Source organism: Mus musculus, chromosome 12 (genome assembly GCF_000001635.26).
Source record: "Mus musculus strain C57BL/6J chromosome 12, GRCm38.p6 C57BL/6J".
NCBI lineage: Eukaryota > Metazoa > Chordata > Mammalia > Rodentia > Muridae > Mus > Mus musculus.
This window is the reverse complement of record NC_000078.6, coordinates 83,820,698-83,842,702: the sequence shown is the minus strand read 5'-3', so window position 1 is coordinate 83,842,702 and position 22,005 is coordinate 83,820,698. Positions and strand designations below refer to the sequence as shown.

General features: G+C 39.1%; 1 protein-coding gene and 1 long non-coding RNA gene across 15 annotated transcripts in view; one reads left to right on the top strand and one right to left on the bottom strand.

Annotated features, from left to right (window-relative positions):
• Window positions 1-22,005, top strand: part of Numb (NUMB endocytic adaptor protein) — a 127,909-nt gene that overhangs the window by 79,240 nt on the left and 26,664 nt on the right. For 8 of the 14 annotated variants that reach the window (NR_073564.1, XM_006515576.2, XM_006515574.3 and 5 more), the window contains 3 exons: window positions 345-485; window positions 10,707-10,781; window positions 17,412-17,444. Coding sequence is in view for 12 of the 14 variants with exons in the window: in XM_006515574.3 (XP_006515637.2) it covers window positions 345-485; window positions 10,707-10,781; window positions 17,412-17,444 (249 nt within the window). In the remaining 2 variants the exon portion in view is untranslated. Of the gene's footprint in view, window positions 1-344; window positions 486-10,706; window positions 10,782-17,411; window positions 17,445-22,005 lie in introns of those variants that run through there. The other 6 variants (NR_073563.1, NM_001272056.1, XM_006515578.2 and 3 more) reach the window with 1 other exon arrangement.
• Window positions 780-20,318, bottom strand: Gm46367. Its single transcript, XR_001780655.2, has 4 exons — window positions 20,168-20,318; window positions 13,817-13,901; window positions 10,628-10,872; window positions 780-849 (listed from the first exon to the last, which is right to left on the bottom strand). It is a non-coding gene; the product is annotated as a predicted gene, 46367 (long non-coding RNA).

Genomic DNA, 22,005 nt, shown 5'->3' with positions numbered 1-22,005 from the left:
CAAAATGTGTGCCTGGCAGGCACAAAATATTAGTTCAGTCCTTAGCACCAAACTGAGGCACAGTAGGGCATGGCTGTAATCCCGGCATTTGAGAGGTATCAAGCAGGTGAGAAGTTAAACGCCGCCCTTGTTGGGGCAGTTGTCATTGGAGGGGACTGTAGTTGTCTTTAAAAAGCGGACTGAGAGCAGTTTTAGACTCACTGTCACTCCGAGAGGAAGTATGCTAACATACTAAGCTATAACCCTCGTGTGGGCCCTCAGGGTTTGGGGTGGGTTTTGTACTAAAATGGTCATCTGAAGTTTGTGTAAGAAGTAACTTTGGTATTTCTTCACTGTGTCTTCAGGTTGTAAAAGTTAACATGAACAAACTACGGCAAAGCTTCAGGAGAAAGAAAGACGTTTATGTCCCAGAGGCCAGCCGTCCACATCAGTGGCAGACAGATGAAGAAGGAGTCCGCACTGGAAAGTGTAGCTTCCCAGTTAAGGTAAAACACACATTGTTGTGTCTGGCCAGTAGATCACAACCTGGGTTCTAGCCTGGAAAGGCATTTTGGAAACCTGGAAGAGAAGAGGGGCTGGGCTTCGGGAGATAAGGAAGGAACCCAGACAAAGCTCTCTGCTCAAGGTTCAATTTTTACTATTTCGGCACTCAGTTATAAAGGAAGGGGGAGGGGCCCAATTCCCGCCAAATAATCCAGTAGCAGGGTGATCACGTGATGCCTTCAGAACAGCAAAGCGGCAGGTTCCAGCAGTAGGCGTGGCAGAAAGATTGAGCGGGAAGCTCCACCCCTGAGCAAGCAGGTTTCAGGCTGGGGGAGGGGAGACTATAACACATATCTTTGTGGTTCTCTGTGGGGAAATAAACAAAAACATAAAAGCAAACCAAACAAAAAACTGATAGCCCATAGAATATGTAATCCTATGACTCACGCTAGTGAAGGAGCCTTCCAAAATCGTATTCTGCTTCAGTGATGGAATTAAATAAGAAAAAAATACATTGTGCAGTTAGTGATTTTTCTTTTTGTGTTTAAGTTATTTAAATAAGGCTGTGTGCTACATAATCTGGAACAAGTATAAGTGAGAACAGTTTGTGTGTGGGTTGGTGGGACTCCTAGGAGCTCACTATGGGCCTTGAGTGTGCTTGGCAAGCCCACTACCACTGGGCTACATCCCTGCCTTCTTTTTACTTCCTTGAGAAGGGATCTCACTAAGTTATCTAGGCTGTCCTTGAACTTACTCTGTAGCCCTTAGGTAGGCTTTGAACTTGTGATCGTCCTTCCTCAGCTCCTGAGTAAGTGAGGTTTCCCAGAAGCCTCCACTCTCAGGTCTGGCCAAGTAAGAACACTTCTAATGAGAACATAAGTCCTGAGACGTCTACAGATCCTCAGTTACCAAGAATTAAATCATTTTCAGTGAGGTAGGGGTTTATTTCCAGCACTCTCCAACAAAAGAAAAGTCAAAAGAAGCGCCTCTCCTCCCCACTCCCATTCAGGGCTAACTGGCTTGTTTGCTGCTTCTTCTATTTTTTTCTGAATATTTATTATTTATATGTAAGCACACTGTAGCTGTCTTCAGACACACTAGTAGAGGGGGTCAGATGTCATTACAGATGGTTGTGAGCCACCATGTGGTTGCTGAGATTTGAACTCAGGACCTTCGGAAGAACAGTCAGTGCTCTTAACTGCTGAGCCAGCTCTCCAGCCCTGTTTGCTTCTTCTTGTCTTCACTTTTAAACTCTTCCCACCATTAGTTCTGCTCTTGTCTTCTGTACTTATAATTTCTTGTTCCATCAATGCTAGATGATTATCTTGATGTTCCATCATAAAAAAAAGAAATACTTTCACTTATTTTCAAATTTATATCAGATATTTTTACTTCATTTTCTTTACATGTTTCACGTTTTATTTCATTTTCTTCACATATGTTTTCTTCACTAATGTTTACATTCTCTTCTATAAATAGTAATTATATCTCCTATATATTGAGCTTGTTCTAAAAGTTTTCATTATTAATTAGGCATTAAATTTAATGCCAATCTAAGGAATATCCTACAGTTTCTTCTCTTTGATATTATTGATTCATTGATATGTTTGACAGATAATTGCTGAATGTCTGCTGTCTACCAAGTATTGTTCTAGGAACCAGGAGTGCAGTGAGCAGCACAGACAGGATCTCTACCTAGTGTTGTTCATGGTAGTGTATGCGAGAGTGTGAGAAAACAATATCTGCTATACCAGAAAGGAATTGTGGATGAAAGAAATAAATGGGGTTGATACGGTTTAAAATATTTTGGTTATGGAAGTCCTCATTAGGGGGCAAAATGTCATTTCAGAAAACACCCAAAGAAATTCAGAAAATAAGCATTTCAGGTATTGAAGGAAACAGAATGTAGCCAAGGGAGCAACAGTGGAGTGGCTCTTCAGCAAGAGGCACCTGGCATAGTAAGGGGCACAGAGAAAACCACCTTGTATAGAACCAGAGGAGCAGGGAGCCATGAAAGCAGGTAGGTAGAAGGTAGATTCAGTAGTTCAGTACTTTCAAATAATATCACACCTACTAGCTGCATTTTTTGATACAATACTCTTTATAAATTCTAAATTACTATTTATATTCAATTATGTATATGAAGAAGTAAATTTTGCTAAAATTTGTATCTAGCATGTACAGTCTTCTCTCTTTTTTTTTAGATTTATTTATTATATTTATATGAGTACACTGTTGCTGGGATTTGAACTCAGGACCTCTGGAAGAGCAGTTAGTGCTCTTAACCGCTGAGCCATCTCTCCAGCCCCTCCCCCCTTTTTTTTAATCTTTTTTTTTTTAACAGTCTTCTCTTGATTGACTTAGTTATATTTGTGTGAAAGTCACTGCATGTGTGCATATTTAAAATAGAATTAGAGTCAGTAAAAGATACTCTGAGTAAGCTTTTTCTATATTACAAGTGCCCAATATTAGATGTGTCATATATTCATTCTTGGGCCCTTGCCTACTAGCTAGAAGTATTGTTCCTACAAATGATCTCATTACCGTCCTTAAACACTGAAAAATTATTTGCCTAGAACATTTTGGGGGTGGAAGTTGGGAGATACAGAGTCTTGCTACATAGATCAGGATAACCTCTACTAGCAAGCCCAATTCCATCTTAAGGATTTTGACTTTTATATTTAGATGAGATGAGAAACCATTAAAGAGTTGAGCAGACATAGCATCATGGGACTTCTGCTCTCGAAGGCACATAAAACAAACAAAAATATAATACAAAAATCAGAAAACCAGAAAAACAGGCAAACCAGAATTTGGAGCTTGAGATGTTTCAAAGGTTATAAGCACTTACTGCTCTCACAGAGGACCTTCCTGCCTCTGCTTCCCAAGTGTTCATATTTTATAGTCATATACTACAGGTGAGTACCACTACTTTATATTCTAGAAATCAACTAACTGTACATTCTTGGAATCTCAATTTGATAAATGCTTATCATGACTAAGGAGTTTTGAAGGCATAGCTAAATTCTGTATGCTAATATCTTGTTCAAAAAGTTCATGTCACTGTTTTGAGATATTTTGCCTGTTCATTTTTTTCCTTATATTTTTGACAGATTTTAATTTAATAAAGTAAGCCTGGGCAGAGATAGTTGGCACAAGCTTGTGATCCCAGCATCTGTGAAATAGAGGCAGGGAGGGTAGGACTTGAAGGTCATCCTTGGCAACTTCCTGTCTCATAAAACCAAACAAGCAAACAAACGTGGGGTATCACTTGGGCAGGGCTCTCTACTTGTGGTTTCCTCCTGTTCCCAGGATGTACTTTCTAGGTGTTTCATCTGAGAGTATGGGGTGCTCAGTAGACCATATTTCTCTCGTGTAGTTCCTGAATCCCTTACTGAAGTGAAAATGCCAAAAACTCACCTTGCTTATTAACAAGTTTTGTTTTAATTGTTTATTTTAGAGGGTTTATCTTTTAGCTTTTATCTCCCCCTGAAACACAAACACACACACACACACACACACACACACACACACACACACACAAACACACACACTTACCTTCACTGGTAAGGTGGACTGTTACCTGAACATACAAAATAGTTTGTTATCATTTTGGGGTAACATCAGCCGTTGGTGATCATTGACTGGGTTTATTATTATTAATTCTTCAAATTTCAAGAAGGCCAGGCTGTAGTGGTGCACAGCTTTAATCCCAGCAATTGGGAGGCAGAGGCAGGTTTATCTCTGTGAGTTGGAGGCCAGCCTGGTCTACAGAGTGATTTACAAGACAGCCAGGGCTACACAGAGAAACCCTGTCTCAAAAGAACAGAGAGAGAGATAGAGAGAGAGAGAGAGAGAGAGAGAGAGAGAGAGAGAGAGAGAGAGAGAGAGAGAGAATATGAATGAATATGAATGTGTGTGTGTTGCAAAAAGGTTATTGAGCAGTTGTCTGATTGGGTTAAGGCACTCACCACCAAGCTGGACAACCTGAGTTTGATCTCTAGGACCTACACAGTGGAAGTGTAAAAGTCACTTTTATTTGTCAGATGTAACTGTCATCTTGAAGGCTTACCACTGAATAAGCTTACCCTTTCTAGTTCTTTCCAAATTCTGGCTGGCTGGTTCAACTCAGCTGTTCTGGCTCAAAACTCCTCTCCAAGCTGACAAATTCAAACTGGCTTCTCTTGGCTTCTCATGGAATTGTTTTGCTTGGAAAAACTGCCTCTGATTTGAACTGAACTGCACTGAGTACATGAACTCAACGAAACTGAACACTGTGTTGCCTGAATTCAACTGAACCGCACTCACGGAGCTGTCCTCCCTTCCTGGCTCACTCTGTGCTGCTTCTAAGTAGCCTTTCTTCTGCTGTTCTCATGTGAGTTGAGCATAGCCTATCTCTGGCTCATTCTGTCAAATCTTTCTCTGATTTGTCACTTTACCTGCCCCTCAATTAAATGTCACTTTCAGACATGGCTGCTTCCTTCTACCGACTGACCTGACCTTCACTGTAAGCTATTAAAGGTATGTACTAAAGGCATGTCTGCAGTCAGGCCAAATTGTATAGACCTAGAAAGTCTCTTTGGATATGATCACTTGCCCAAACAGCTGTGTTGCTGGATTAAAATATCTCTACATGGAAGGAGAGAACTGATTCCTGCAAGTTGTTCTTGGACCTCTATACTTGCACCATGATACATATATGGACACATGCACCTCCCTCTCCTATACCTACACATACAGAGTCACAAAAGTATACTTTAGGGGCTGGATAGTGTCACACACACCTTTAATCTCAGCATTTGGGAGGCGGAAGCAGGTGGGTCTCTGTGAGTTCAAGACAGCTACACAGAAAAGCCCTGTCTTTGGGGGAGAGGGTGCTTACTAAAATGAATGACAGCTCTGTCTGATTGCCTACTTTGTTTTGAAGAATAATACTAAGTAAGTGCGTGTAACAGTGGCAAACTATGAGCCATTATTTAAACAAGACAGTTACACATGTACTTTAACAGAGAGGTAGTGTCAGGTAATTGAAAAAGACCTGGGCTCTTGTCTGTGAATTTACTAGTTAGTATGACTTACTCTTCTCGTTTAACTTTATTGACATTTGGTTAAAGGAAAAGTTTGGATCTCTTAAGTACTTTCTAGTACTGAATTTCCACAATTATATTTAATAAATCTGATTATGTCATGACTAACTCAGATGGAATTTTAAAATTTTATAGATGAGGATATTTAATTTGACTGGGTTAAAGACACGTAAGGCTTTGATAGTGTTTCCTTACATTTGCATACTATATTTGCTATATGAATAGTATAATCTATATATGCATAATGAACTTTTATAGCGTTGCTTTTTGCTGTTGCTGGGAACTCCTCACTGTGTAGTTTCTCACATCATGGATAACATTACTAAAGTGGGGCCTGGAGATCTAAGTTTTCATTTTTTTCAGGAAAGGGAAAAATTATTTAACTCATGAAGAATGCAATTCCACATAATAGTTTTCTAGTGCACATTTTTATGAATAAAAGTTCCTTACTCAGAGTTTGGCAAAGGCATAAACAAAAGAAGTTCCAGTGTCAAATATTTTAGCCATTAAAGCATAAGTCAGCTGCAGTTTTTCAGTGAGATAATGTCTCAGCGAAGAAGGGAGGCCTTTGAGATGATGTTTATTTCAATTGGCATGGTTTTCTCAGTCTACTGACACTCAGGCTTGATTTCCATTTCCACATTCTAAATAGATAACACCACGAGAGTCAGCACAAATATAAAAAATTTTACTCTTTGCTTTCTACCAAGTCTTCTTTCTTTGTTATTGTTGGCATGAATAGTCACATGTGGCCAATTGAACTGATTGAGTTACATGGTAGAAAGAGAATTAGAAAATCTTGTATTCATTTCTAGAAACTCATGTAAAGGTAAGTAGTTACCTTTACATGAGTTTCTACTCTCTCATTTTGCTTTGTAAAAGGAATCAGAGATGAGGCAGTAATAAAAATTACCCTTAGAAAAGAAAATACGGGCTGGAGAGATGGCTCAGCAGGTAAGAGCACTGACTGCTCTACTGAAGGTCCTGAGTTCAGTTCCCAGCAGCCACATGGTGGCTCACAACCATTCGTAATGAGATCTGACATCATCTTCTGGTGTGCCTGAAGACAGTGAGCGGGGCCGCCGGAGCGGGCAGAGATCCAAAAAATTCAATTTCCAACACCCACATGAAGGCTCACAACCATCTGTACAGCTACAGTGTACTCATATACATAAAATAATAAAATAAATCTAAATAAATAAATAATAAAAAAAGAAAATACAAGTGTGTATGTGTATACATAAGTATACATATACTAGCAAAAGTATATGGATATATGTAATATATACATGTTAGAGATACCATGTTAGAGGTTATTGTCTCCACTCTCCCACTGAGTTTTCTAGTGTGGGTTTCTTTCTTTTTTTTTTTTTTTCTTTTTTGGTTTTGTTGTTGTTGTTGTTGTTTTCGAGACAGGGTTTCTCTGTGTAGCCCTAGCTATCCTGAAACTCACCACATGCTCAAAGAAATTAAGTTATGCAAGTTATATAAGTTATGTTATAACTTACGCTAATGATTTTGAAATTTTAATGGACTATGAATATTCTAGATACATTCATTGTTAAAATTGTCTAAAGCAGAAAAATAAAAGTTGAATAGACCTTAGCCATAAGTAAAATGAGGAAGCTGTTTTTAAAAAGTGATAACTTTTCTAAAGGACTAAGCAGAGATGGTCTCGTGGACGAGTATTTCCAAACCCTATAGGAATTCCATCTATAGTATTTAAATATGTTGAAACAAGTAGAAACATGAACAGTTTTATACATTAATGGAATTAACAAAAGTCATACCTCACTGTTAGGAATATGAGGTGATGTGACCACAGAAAACAGTTGTCATTTCCTTCAAGTTAAAGAAAAGATTACCCTAGCAGGTCACTCCTGGACAGACACCCAAAGGAATGAAAGCAAGAGTTCGTGCAGAGCTTATACACCAGTTTTCACTGCAGCTTTACTCACAGGAGCAAACAAGTAGAAACAAGCCAGAGGACTAAGCAAAATGTGATGTATGCAGTGGCCTGTCATTTGGCCTTGAAAGGACTCTGATATATAGTACTCCATGATAAATCTTAAAAGAAGTGAAACAAGTGAAGCTGAGTGAGATAAGCCAAACACAGAGGACAACACTGTGTGATTTCACTTAACTGAAATATCTACATTAAGCTAATTCTTAAAGATGAGAAATTAGAAAATACCACGAATTGAGAGGTAGAGAGAACTGAGTGGTCATTGCCTAATAATAGTGAGTTTGTGTTTGAAATAATTTTAAAAAGTTAAGGATATAAATAAATGTAAACAGTAGCATTTTAAATAAAATAATGCTCCTGAATTGTACTTTTTAAATGTTTTTTTACCATTTCCTCTGTGTATACACATGCATGCCTATGTACACAGTACATCTGCCACTTGTTGCTCTTGCAGAAGACCTAGATTCAGTTCTCAGCACCCATATGGTGGGTCAGAGCCATCTCTAAGTCCAGCTGTAGGAGATTCAGTGGCCTCTTCTGACTTCACAGCATCAGACATCAAATGGTACACATATGTAATATGTAGGCAAAACGCTAATAAACACAAAAGTTTTACAACCTTTTTTAAAAAAAAATTGTGAAAATGGGCTAGGCATGGCCGGTATATGTTAATCTCAGCACTCAAGTGACTAAGGTATGAAGAACATGAGTTTGAGGCCACTCACACTTCATAGGAAGTACAGTCTAGGCCACAGGGAAAGACTTAAACACACAAAAATTAAACCAAAAACAAAGGAAGGAGGAGAGAGAAAAGGGAGGGAAGCCACAAGTGTAAAAGTTTGACATATTTGCCAATCATGTCTACAAGTATACAGAAGTATTGGAAAGCCAAGCATGGTGGTTCTTGCCTATACTTCTAGCACTTAAGAGGCAGAGGCAAGGGATCTGCAGGGCAAAGCTAGCCTGGACTCACATGCTCACTACTATTAGTCACTGAGGATATGATGACTCGAACAGAAGAGCCTGATGTGGCACATGACAACTATAGACTAATCCAGGCCGTGTTTACTAGGCTCCGTGCCTAAAGAAAAGGGCACCACCAGTTGCTGGTCAAAATATGGCTTCTCCAAACACTCACTTAGTGCAGATGAGGATAGAACATGGTACAGACCCCTTTGGAAAGAAGGTAACAGTTTTTTATAAAACCAGATGTATGAGTACCACGTGACCTAGCAATACACTCTTCAACTATGTTTTCATATCAGGGTTAGGGCCTCTGGTTTCTCATAACGACATGTGATGCTAGGTATGAAGTTCATTACAATTGATCAACTTTCAGGCTTAGAGGTTATTGTCTACACTCTCCCACTGAGTTTTCTAATGTGGGTTTCTTTTGTTGTTGTTGTTGTTGTTGTTGTTGTTGTTGTTGTTGTTTTCAAGACAGGGTTTCTCTGTGTAGCCCTAGCTATTCTGGAACTCACTCTGTAGACCAGGCTGGCCTCAAACTCAGAAATCCACCTGCCTCTGCCTCCCAAGTGCTGGGACTAAAGGCGTGTGCCACCACGCCCGGCTCTAATGTGGTTTTCTTTTTTTTTTTTTTCTTTTTTTTTTATTAGGTATTTTAATGTGGTTTTCTTATTGTTAAACATTTTCTATTTTTTGTTGTTGAGATTTTCTATTTTGTATTTATTTCAAGACAATTGACCATTGCTTTTTTTCAATTCTTTTTATAACTGCTTTAAAGTCTTTGTGTCGATAACCATGGATTATTTTTCCGCAGAGATGAATTAAATGCATGATTTTGCCATATGCCAGCTGAATATTGTATTGTAAGACTCTGGTACCTATTTCAGTCTTTCTGAGGGAGGGCACCTGAGGATCTAGCTTAGTTGGTAGATCCCTTGCCTAGCTGCAGAACCCCACAGGTTCAGCCCCAGCGCTGTAGAAAGTGGGTATAGTAGCACATGCCTGTGACTCCAGCACTTGAATTTGACATATCACCCATTTATAAGTAAATAACTCTATTTGCTTTCTATCCTGTATCATACGTAAGTAACTACATTTATTTTGTATCCTGTATCAAGTAAATAACTACATTTGTTTTATATCCTGTATATAAAAATGCATAGGACTAGAAATGTTTTCAGAACTTTTAAAGCTTTACTATTTGCATATAACTATAGTAAGATATCCTATGGATAGGGTTCAAGTCTAAGTGTAAATATTTATGTTTCATATATACCTTATACATATATTCTAAAGGTATATATGCAGTATTTTTAGTATGTCTGGATTTTGATTATGACTTTTTGATTGGATTTTGATTATAGACATTACTACTTCAGTTATCATATCTATACCTAGAAAATTCCAAATTTTAAAGGACTTTGGGGTTTTTTTTACTTAGATATGCTAATCATATTTATCCAGTTTTCAAAGCCTGTCATATATACACCACCTATTGGTCTACAGGAAACCTGGGAAATGCTCTGTCTCTTGATTTAGCTCTGAAAGTGTTTGATATGCAGTTATAGGTGCAGATCCTTATTAAATGGTCCAAGTTTAGCCCAGGACTTCAAAAACAAGTCAGAGGGAAAGTTTCCCAAGCTTTTGTGTTCCTTAATATCTTCTGCTTCTTGGATGTCTCCTACCTGGTTCTTTTCTTCTTCTCATTGAGGGGAGAATATCCTGTGGTGAACGTGTAGAGGTCAGAAGGCAGTTTGTGGGAGCTGGGTCTCTCCTTCATGTGAATCCTAGGGGTTGAACTGGACTCAGGTTGTCAAGTTTGGCAGCAAGCACCTTACCAGCTGAGCCATTTTGCTATTCCTGTTTGTCCTTCTTATTGCTAGGTGTACATACTTTTTCTTAGGATTGTTTTTAAGTGTACAGGTAGGGGAATTGTATCTCACTTAGGTTATTACACTACTGATCCCATAATTTGTGTAACATTTAGTGACTATCATGTACTTTCTCATTTATTCCCCTAATAACTCTGAAATATTCTAAATTTAATTCCTACGAAAATACTGAGTGAATAAAATTAAGGTTACCGTCTACAAGAGCCAGGAGTTTCTTGAATGCAGAAGTTTACCTGTGTATCCTCAGCTATCTACTGAGAATAGTGTCTCAGTGAGCATTGGTGGAGCTAACGCCTTCCCTTCTCTCCACAGTACCTCGGCCACGTAGAAGTTGATGAGTCAAGAGGAATGCACATCTGTGAAGATGCCGTAAAGAGATTGAAAGCTGTATGTATTTGGTGGTTGCTGGTCCTGATCTGTGTTCTGTCAGTAAACAGTAAGAGCAGTGTGTTTTCCCAAGGGAAACGATGTAGGCTTACTGAAAAAAAAAAAAGAACATCTCATTTTCTCTTTATTCAAAAGTACAGATTATGGCCTCTCCTCCCCTTAATGGCCAACTAGGCCATCCTCTGCTACATATGCAGCTAGATACATAGTTCTGGGGGTTACTGGAGAGGCCCATGGTCTTGCGAAGATCATATGCCCCAGTACAGGGGAATGCCAGGGCCAGGAAGTGGGAGTGGGTGGGTTGGGGAGCAGGGCAGGGTATAAGCGACCTTCGGGATAGCATTTGAAATGTAAATGAAGAAAATATCTAATTTTTTTAAAAAAGTACAGATTATAAAGACCAAACTTTTGCTCGTACATCATCCAAAATACGCCTTTCACTTACTATGGTCCATAAGAAACAAGCAGTTTGAAATCTGATAGAAAATATTCTAAAACCAGCCAGAAATGTTACAGCTAACTTGTGATACCTGGACTATACACTATTAATTTTAAATCTCTAAGAAACAGCTTTTCCGGGACAAAGTAAGAAGTACCTGTGTGAGGCCTGATGGAGTTTACTCATTATCTTCACACCTACATCTCTCTTTAAATCCCTGTGACACAGACAGCCTACTTTCTCTTACTTCTTTATAAACTTGAAATGGATGACTCCCTTTCAGGATGGATAATGCTTTCTTTGCCTGTTACCCCATAGACTACACACTACGTTCATAGGTGTGCATTTAGTAAGGGAGAGAAAGTATTCACATTTGATAAAAGGTCAGACTGAAGTGTTAATGTCCTGTTTTCAGTATGTCTGAGGGCCCTCTGTCCCCTAGCTCTTCAGGCCCTCTTCCCAGCCTGCCTTCTCCTGTGTGTAGCCATTCCCACTGTGCTGTAGAAGCTTGAGGCATTATTTCTGCATGTGCCTGTCCCCAATAGCGTTGAATTCATGTCACTTTGGGGTTGCTAAGTTTGGCTACTAATGAGTGCTTTTAGTTCTCAATTTGCTTAATAACCAAAACTTTTCTGCTTTTTTGATATAGTTTATGTTACCTCTTATATTCCCTCATGTAAAAATTTACAATATATCAAAGAGATAGATTTATTTTTTGAATACCTGAATCTATTGTAGAAGGAAAAGTGGGAAAATAACTAATTGTAGAACATAAAACAAAGCAACTCTGTCCAGATGGTGCCCTGCAGTCGTGTATATGCAGAGGCCCTTTTATCTCAGGTGTGGCACATTTAAATTCTTAGAAGCCCAGGGCGCTTCCTTGCATTCTTCAGGGTTAAGAGAAGAGGACATGTCTGTGGCCTGTGATCCAGGGAACTAGCCTTGCAGATTGGCTCCCTTATGTGACTGTTCCCGAATTAAATACAGGCTCAGATAATTTAGTTTCCCATTTTTATCAAAACTAGTTTGAAAGAGAAATACAAAATTTAGACTTTTTTCTTATAAAATAATTCTCCATTCCTCTAGAATAATGATAAACTAGATGAGTTTAACTAAGGATGCTTTAAAAATAATTATTTAACCTTCTTAAAGAATTGTTTAAGAATTCTTCTTGCCTCTCTTACCCTTTGCTCTTACTCTTTCTCCCTTGCTCCCTCTCTCCATGTGGCCATTGCCAGCCTCTCTCTCTCTCTCTTTCTCTCTCTCTCTTTCTCTCTCCCTCCCTCCCTCCCTCCCTCCCTCCCTTCCTCCCTCCCTCCCTCCACCTTTCTACAATAAATGCCTTAAAACCAAAAAGAAAAGAAAAAGGAAAAAAAAGACTTTTTTTAAATTTTTTTTTAATTGTTTCTTTGTATAGCTCAGTATGTAGCTAGCCTTGAGTTTCTTATCCTGCCTTACCTCTCTACCGATGGAACTACAGGCATGAGCCCCCATCCCCAATGTAAAAATATTTTATAGGACTATATTACTAATAATGAGAAAAGCAAACCAACCAGGAAAGGAGGAGAGGGGAAATGAGTTGGCAGTTAAAGGGCTTGCTGATCTTGCAGAGGACCAACATTTAGTTCCCAGCATCCTCTGAGGTGGCTCTCAGCTGCCTGTAGCTCCAACTCCAGGGGACCTAATACTCTTTTCTGACCTTTGAGGTCACACATACATGGGCACAACCCCACACCCAGAACCATACATAATTAAAAATAAAAATAACTCTTAATTTAAAATCCTGGGAAATGATTAGATTATCCTTAAACAAACTATTGTTATTAAAGTCTTAAAATTTACATTACGTAGGTCTGTGAGGCCACTGTGGAATTATACTTCAGAAAATCTTTTAATTTAGAAACAATCAGTCTTTTTTCGTGCTGAGTATCAAACCCAGGGCTTCCTGGGAGCCAGACACTCTGCTGAGCCAAGCCTCTAGCACTGCTATCTAGTGTTGTAAAGGTTGCTGTCTGACTATCTGTTTCATTTGAGTTTTTGAGGCCGTTCTACTCCCAGCACGTTATTTTCTGCAGCTGCTTAGGCGCTAGGGTTAGGTGCATGTGCCACTTCATCTGGATCTTAATTTTTTTTAAATATTAGAAACAGGTCTTTAATGTACAGGAAAAATATGCTTATTGTGTAAAATAGAACCTGCAATTTACAAATAGGGGCCAGAAAGATGGCTCAGTGGTTAAGAGTATGGTCTGCTCTTTCAGAGGACCAGGTTCAGTTTCTAGTGCCCACATAGTGGTTCCCAACCATCTGTATGTCCAGTTCCAGGAGGTTTAGCACCCTCTTCTGGCCTCCAAGAGCACCAGGCATACATGTAGTACTCAGAAGGACAACAGGGCCTCAAAATCCTACTCCTCTGACCTCCACCTCCCATATACTGGAGACACAGGTACAAGCCACTCCACTCTGCTCACCTCCTAGTTTAAATCTACTTTTTTGTTTTATTTCATCTTTTGTTTTTAAAGCAAGAATATTGTTTGAGGACTGTTTAGATAACATTTAATGTGTTTTTTATATTCACCATAATATAACCTAGGTTTACCTTTCGTGCTGGGCCAGGGCCATAGCTTAGTTGGTGAAGTGCTTGCCATACAGTCGTCAGGACCTCAGTTTACATTGCCTAGCACCTGTGTTAAAAACAAAAACCATAAGGGTATAGTCCCTGAGCTGGGAAGTGTAAACAAAGATCGCTGAAGCTCACTGGCCAGCCAGTGTAGGTGAGTTAGTGTACTCCAGGTTCAGAGAGACCCTGACTCCAAAGATCACATGGCATCATCCCCTGGCATATCCAGGACACTTAGGACAGTTGTATAGACTTAACATTGGCAAGTGTATTAAAAATAAAATTGGGTAAGGGGTAAACTTTTTATTATGCTCAGTAAAACTTAACTGTTCTAAACCAGGTGGTGGTGGCACATGCCTTTCATTCTAGCACTCCGGAGGCAGAGGCAAGTGGATCTCTGAGTTCCAAGGCCAGTCTGGCCTACGGAGTTCTAGGACAGCCAGGGATACACAGAGAAACCCTGTCTCTATAAACAAAAGTGAACAGACAAAAACATCATGGGTCTGTAGATAAGCTTTTGGTACTATACTGAGAACCTTGTAGTAAGTAGAAAGTCTTCAGGATATTGTCTCTTGACTCCACATATCTCCATGGTTTGGTTTTTTTTTTTTTTCCTTCCTTTCAAATTTTTACTGTAGAAATACTGTTTGTCTTGTCTTTGACAACATTCTTTTAACAAATATTTATCTAGGATCTATAGCCTGCTGTGCCTGGTTCTAATATTGTACCAAATACTATGTTACTAATATTTTTTTGCTTATTAGCAAAAAAATTCATAAAGTTTCCTGAAAGAATTTTAAATAAATGGAAACAAATTTTAGGAGTGTATAAAGCTACAGAGAAGTAAAACAAAATACCTTTGGAATATGTTTGAACGCTAAAGCTTTAAAATATGGAGAATTACGAAGCTAGGATACCAGTTAAGCAGCAAAACAGACTGTCATGTGAGCGACCTAGAAACAAACAATTCCGTTTCTAGAGGTTTGAACCTTGTAGGAAATTGAAAGTGATTTACATGTACAGTTATAGAGACCTTCCCCCCACGTGGTCCCGAATAATCTAGAATTGCATTAGCTTCTGTTAGAAGTGAGTGGCAAAGCTGACATTCTCAAGTGAAGAAAGTAGCATTGGGATAGTTTTTAAAATGTGTTCCTCGGGCCACCTCTTGCCCTTATGTACGTAAAGTAACATCTCTTCTTTTTTTTTTTTTTTTTTTTTTTTGGTTTCTTGAGACGACAGGGTTTCTCTGTGTAGCCCTGGCATAACAACTATTTTTAACTAATTTATTTTGTGACATAATTCACTAATTACTACTATAGTACTTAGAGTGCATAGAAATAATTTTAGAAACAGTTGTTGCTTAGTTCTGTTGCCTGTATGTTATAGGGTCATAAATATTGTCACGTAGCAGTGAGTTCTATAATTATTATATCATGCTTTGCCTTGCTTCACAGTAATCAAAATGACTTTTATTGTGAAAGGTTATTTCATTCCACTGTCTTCTGAATCAGTCAATCTCAATCTCTCTCTCTCCCCCCCCTCTCTCTCTCTCTCTCTCTCTCTCTCTCTCTCTCTCTCTCGCTTGCTCGCTCAATCCCTCTCCCACTCTTCCTCTCCCTCTCTCTCTGTGTCTCTCCCCCCACTTTGGGATTAGATTCATTTCATTGTATAAGTAATTCTAGTATGTTGGGGTTTTTATTCACTATTTGATATATTTGTTTTAATATATGTTCTTATTTTAGCAGGTAAAAGAATCATAACTTGTTTTTTTAAAGAACATTAATATTCTCTAATCCGATATCTGTCTTTTATGCATTTTGCATGTCACCTTTTTTCTTTAACATCTGGGGTCTTTTATAAGAAAGAGAAAAAAACCCTGTCTTTAACAAGAGCTTTTCTAGGAGCTGAATTAACTGTTGACTCCCCACCCCGTGAGAATGGTGAATCTGTAACTTTGGCTGCATCCTTGAAAGCTGATCGTTACTCGTAGTCTAACAAAACTAGTGCCACCAAACTTGGCAGCAGAAATAATTTTAGTCTTGCTGCAAAGCTACCTGGATCACATGATTATTTTTCCAGCTTCAGTTTAGAGTGTCTTGTGGAAATATTTGATGCCATCTATGACTTTCAAACATTCTCGTGTTTAAAAGCTCTGAATGAGTTCATGAACTCATTTTTCACCATAGTGGTCTTTTACTAGACATTTTTGCAGCAACAAAAGTTGATTATAAAAAGTAAAGGATTAAGAGTATAGTTCAGCCCTAAGAAGGGAATATAAAACTGGGTTGGGAGAATATGAACCTATCTACTCTGTATAAGTTCTTCAAATTTTACTTAATAATCAGTTTATGTAAACGGTACTTAAAAATTAATGGTAGGGCTACTTGTGGTGGTGAACCCTTTTAATTCCAACACTCAGAATGCAGAGGCCGCTGTGAGGTTCAGGCCAACCTGGTCTACATAGTGAGTTCCAGGCTACATAGTAAGACCATCTCAACAAAACAAAACCAGTTGGTGGTAGGACCATCGCTTGTTATGGCTCCCTTCTCCTGAGAGTTGATAATTATATGGCTATATCAATGCAAGAGTCTTTGCTTTAAAAGAATAGTTAAACAAAACCCTGTTTCTTGTTCCATTTGTGACCCATGAACATGGTTTGGTTCTCATTTTTCCTCTGTGCCCCAGTGTAAACATTAGCTTTACTTAGTCTCCCCTGGAGTAGGTCCTGCTCTTTATCCCTGTGTGTTGTAGAATTGATGAGCGGGTTATATGCAGACTGATGCTAGTAGATGGGGACCCCTGTAATGAAGCTTCCTTCCTGACTTAAAGGGCATGCTGAGACTGTGGATGTGTGCTCGTGACTTAATTTTATGGGTTGTTTTTGTTGTGTTCTGTTAGGTTTGCAGTGCCGGGGCATCAGACTCAGCCTTACACACAGTGGGAAGTGTGCTTTGCCCACAAGTTGGTTGCTTGCTTTGATCTGGAATCTCACTGTGAAGGCCAGGCTGACCCGACAGCTTCTCAGGCTCCTGTTTTATTTTTATTTAGGAGGCAAGTTTTTACTATGATATCAAGGCTGACCCTGACCTCCTGGGCTCAGGAGGCCCTGTCTCAGCCTCCTAAGGAGATAGGATGATGGGCACGTGCCACCACAATGACTACCATTGATTTTAAGTAGCAAAATGTATGTAGAACTAACCTTTTATTTGTTATTATGAATTTTAAATGCAACATCATGCCCAGCTAGTATGTTCTAATCTTTTTCTCTGCTGCCAAATTTGGATAATCTCTGTTGGAAAAATAGAGATTCCTAAATTGAGTAGTTGTCCTGCATGAATACAGGCTCTGAGTTTTTCTCTTCCCTTGGATTCTTAGGTCGTGCAGTGTGTTTCCCTGCATTTTCACGCACCTTTCCTTTCCCCTGTCACTCCTGGTATGGATAACTCTATAAAACTTATCCCCACCCTTCTCCCATCTTTCCTTCTCTTTTACTTCTATATGTCTTAATTGATGTGAAACCCGGGACATTTAGCCTATGTAATAATAGCACTCGACTTGTCCCCTGTTCCTCCAGGAAAGGAAGTTCTTCAAAGGCTTCTTTGGAAAAGTAAGTTTAATGCCATGATTGTGCTTGTTCATATAAGGAGTTACACCCGGTACAGCACTGACTTGCTAAAAGAATAAAACCTTGATTTCTTTGCAAAACAGAAATAGATCTGGCTATATATAAAAATTAATGAATTAGTTGCTGTCTATGATATTACCTGGGTTTTTTGTTTTGTTTTGTTTTGTTTTTTGTTTGGTTTTGGGTTTTGAATTTTTTTTGTTGTTTGTTTGTTTTTTGTTTTTTATACTAACTCTCATTTCTGGGAAAACCCAATAAATGAATCAAGTAAGTTACTTTAATGATCTCTTTAACATCTGCTATTAGGTAAATGCTATGTGATCTTTCAAAACAGTTCTGTTAGTGCATTATCTATATTTTTAACAGGTAGATTTTAATTAGGGCCCAAAACTGACAGAAATAGAAAGAAAATTAGATCCAGGTAAAAATTTAAGGGACCCCAAAATTTACATTTAATATTATTTTTCTAATCTAAGTTAAATTTCAAGGGAATAAATTGTGAAAGTACATAAACTTACTTTTGAAGATTCTGCTGTGACCTTTAACCTGTATTGCTGATCCAGGAAAATCTGTTGTAATTAATAGTCTACCAAAATCTGCTGCATGGATGCTCTTTTTATAGGTGCCCTTACCCTTTCCTAGTGACACTTGTTCACTGCTCAGATCCTCACGAGTACCAGGGCCGGAATGTCCCCTAGAGACAGAGTGTGCCCAGCATTAGCATGCGTGAGGCCCTCTGTTCTGTCTCCCAACACTGGAACAAAATAAGAGGCTGGAGAAATTGCCCAGTGTTAAAGTGCTTGCTGGTCTTAGAGTGGACCTGAGTGTAGTTCCTAGCACCCACGTGGGTAGCTCACAACCAGTGTCACGGGCCAACCTAATCTCAGATCCTAACTGCCACAATGCTAAAGTTATATGACATATGAAAAACTTATGAATCACTTTAATCTTTGAATAACATTTATATAGTGAGGAAGCTGAGTTCAGATGGCTTCTTTAATTCCAAATCCACTAAGTGGAGCTTGGATTTGAACCTTGATAATCTGTCTCCAGAGTCCGTACCCTTAAACACTGTGCTATACAGTCACTTTTGTTTTTCAGTTTTGCTTTTGCAGTGCTGGGGGTTACACATGCCAGGCCAGTGCTCCTGTGAACTGTATCCTCAGCCTTTTGTTATTTTCTATTTTGAGGCATGATCTTATTAATTTGCTGGCCTGGATTTAGTGATGTTCCTCCTACCTCAGCTTCATAAATAACTGTGCTTCCAGGCTTCAGTTCTCCTGGATCGGGAGAGGGGCAAGGGGGCTGTTATTTGGGGGGGTTGAGACAGGGTCTCCTATATCCTAGGATGGCCTAGAACTTGCTTTTTAGCTAAAGAGCACCTAAACCTCTAATTCTCCTGCCTCTGAAAGTGCTTGAGTTACCAAAGGGAGCATCCCTTCATCTAGTGCCACAAAGACTCACGCACGCACGCACGCACGCACATTAGGCAAGCACTCCACCTGTTGAGCTACATCCCTAGCCATTCAACTTTCATTTTAAAGAGTAATAGTTGTCTTTGAATTTTATTTCTAGTAAATTACTTTTTCGTTATAGCTTTTCAAGAACTATTTTTTTTCCCAGTAGTTTAAACTAGCTCATGGAACCCAGGGCCTAGAGCATGATAGGCAAGCACTGTCACTAAGCTTGAGCTATCCTCTCTGTGCCTCTCCCTTCCCCTCTCTCTGTCTGAGACAGCATCTTGTTAGTCAGGCAGTCCTTAAATACCTGAGAGTCTGGTCTTCCACTCATGATGTTCTTGGTTTCTGCACATCACCATGGCTGACCCTAACACTTCATTTTTATTTATTTGTTTGCTTATTGATAATGGGTCTCTCTTACGTAGTTCTGGCTGCCCTGGAATTTGCTATGTAGTTCAAGCTGGTCTTAAAGTAGCAGATCCACCTGCTGCTGCCTCCTGAGTTCTGGAATTAAAGACTCACACTCAGCTTATTTGGAGATCTTTTTAATAGTGACCAGGTGTTGTGCACACCTGTAATTCTAGCACTTGAGACACTGGGGCAGGAGAATTGCCATAAGTTTTAAGTCCAGCCTGGGCCATGTAGTTAAGTTCTGGACTAGCTAATACTACAACAGCAAGGCACAGCTTCAAAAAATAAAACAAATGAGTTAGTCAGTCCTACTAGTGACTTTTACTCCCACAATATTGTCTTAAAAACACTAAGCAATCTTAACTTGATGACCATGAACATATATGACAATATGAATTATTTTCATGGGCTAGAGAGATGGCTCAACAGTTAAGAGCGCTTGTACTTTCAAGGAACTTGGCTCACTTCCCCGCACCCAAATCATAGCTTATAACTGTCTGTAACTCCAGTCCCACAGGGTCTGACACCCTGTAATGGCCTCTGTAGATACTGTCATATGACACACAGACATACATGTAGCAAAACACTCTATGTGCATTAAATAAAAATAAAACTTCCAAGTTTTTTAGTGTTTTTTGAGGCCATCCTGGCCTACATGGCAAGTTCGAGGACAGCCAAAGGTACATACTAGACTCTGCCTCTAAATAAATAAAGAAACCATGTTTATGTTATGGGGAGGGCCCTTTTTATAGCAGAACAATTTTGTTATATAATTTATAAAATTACAGTAAGCTCAGTTTTATTCAAAAAGAAGAAAGAAAAAGCATTACTTACAACATCACCAGGAGTGCTTTAACTAAAATACTGTTCTTTAATCTTGAGCCTTTGGGGTTTTCAGGTGTATTGGTTAAGGTTTCCGTTCCTGTGAAGAGACATCACAACCACAGCAAGTCTTATAAAGAACAGCATTTGACTGGGGCTGGCTTACAGGCTCAGAGGTTCAGTCCATGATCATCATGGCAGGAAGCATGGCAGCATCCAGGCAGACGTGGTGCTGGAGAAGGAGCTCAGAGTTCTACATCTTTATCCAAAGGAAGCAACAAACAGCCTACTGTCTTCCAGGCAGCTAGGAGGAGGGTCTCAAAGCCCACCACCACAGTGACACACTTCCTCAGACAAGGCCACACCTCCTAATAGGGCCAAGCATATTCAAAGCACAGCAGGTGTTATCACTCTTTCTTTCCCTACATTAATCTCTAAGAAACAGGATGAAAAGACTTGATGAATTGAGTTTGCTAGTAGGCTATTGTTTAGCAAAAGCCAAAAATTAATGTTTCTAACTTTTTATTACATGTAGTGTGTATGTGTGTCCATGTGTGTGTGTGTCCATGTGTACCTGTGCATGTGCTTGCACCATGAGGCACTATCAGAATACAGTTGTTCTTCCATTACATGGGCCCCAGGAATGGAACTGGGGTCTTCAGGTTTGGCAGCAAGTGCCCTAGTCTGCTAAGACATCCTAACGGCCCTAAAAATGAAGAATCTTACACATTAGCATTTGAGGGGCCAAGCATGTTGGCACACAGGTAATCCTATCTGTTCAGTAGACTAAGGTAGAATAATTGAAAAATTGCCATTTTAGCAAGACCTTGACTCATGCTGAAAATGGAAGTAAGCAGTGAGTATAGCTCAGGGTAGCACACTTGTCTAGCATGTGCAAGGCCTGGGGTCAGTTCCCAAGAATACACACACGATGGTAGGAGAGATAGTAACTGTGTGTACACTTTTAATTCTAAGCACATGAAGATGGAGGAAGAAGAATCAGGAGTTAAGGCTCATCTACATATTAACTCTGAGGTTAGCCAGGCTGTCTCAAAAAAACACAATATAAATGACAGGTGGTAAAGAGTTTTTGTTAGTACATCTCTTCATAAATTATTATGCTGTCTAGTCTTTGAGTCTGTATGGATTAATGTTCCATGTAAAGAGAACAATAGTAATTTTTTCTACCACACACTTACTTAAAAGTATGTGGAAGAAGTTAGTCTTGATTTCAAATTCATTAGTCATAGCCAGGAAGCCACCTTCTTCTTCCCCAATTTCACTTCTTGATCCAGTCACTCTTGCTTACCTTCATGGTGACAACAGTGCTTCCAGAAACTCCAGTAAGAAAATCATACACATCTGATGGGTTACAGAATTGTACTAGGAACATCTAAAAAGGAAAGGAAGGGAAACTGCACCCGAGCATAACTTCTCCCAAACTAGCTAATTGTTCTCTGTAGTCCCTAATATTCTCAGCTTTTGAGAGATTATTATGTGCACATCTATTAGTGTGGCTGCCATGTTAAACAAATAGTTTATTACCAAGTAGCTACATGCCACTTAAACACTTGAAAGACGTTCATATAATAATATATTTAAGAAATCTAATGAGCTAAGTATAAGTAGTCTCTATCCCATTTTATAAGAGAACCAACTCTATAGATGAAAATGCCTGCGTTATTCCTGAGGTCTCTTCTTATGTCATTTACCAGTGATTATATTGAGCTTTGTAGCTTACAATATGCCCTGACCAGATTTTTAGTTTGCTACTTACAATAGCTGGGTGGATTGGCTGGTAGTTCATGAGACTACACTTTACCGACATATGAAGACAAGATCAAGAGCTT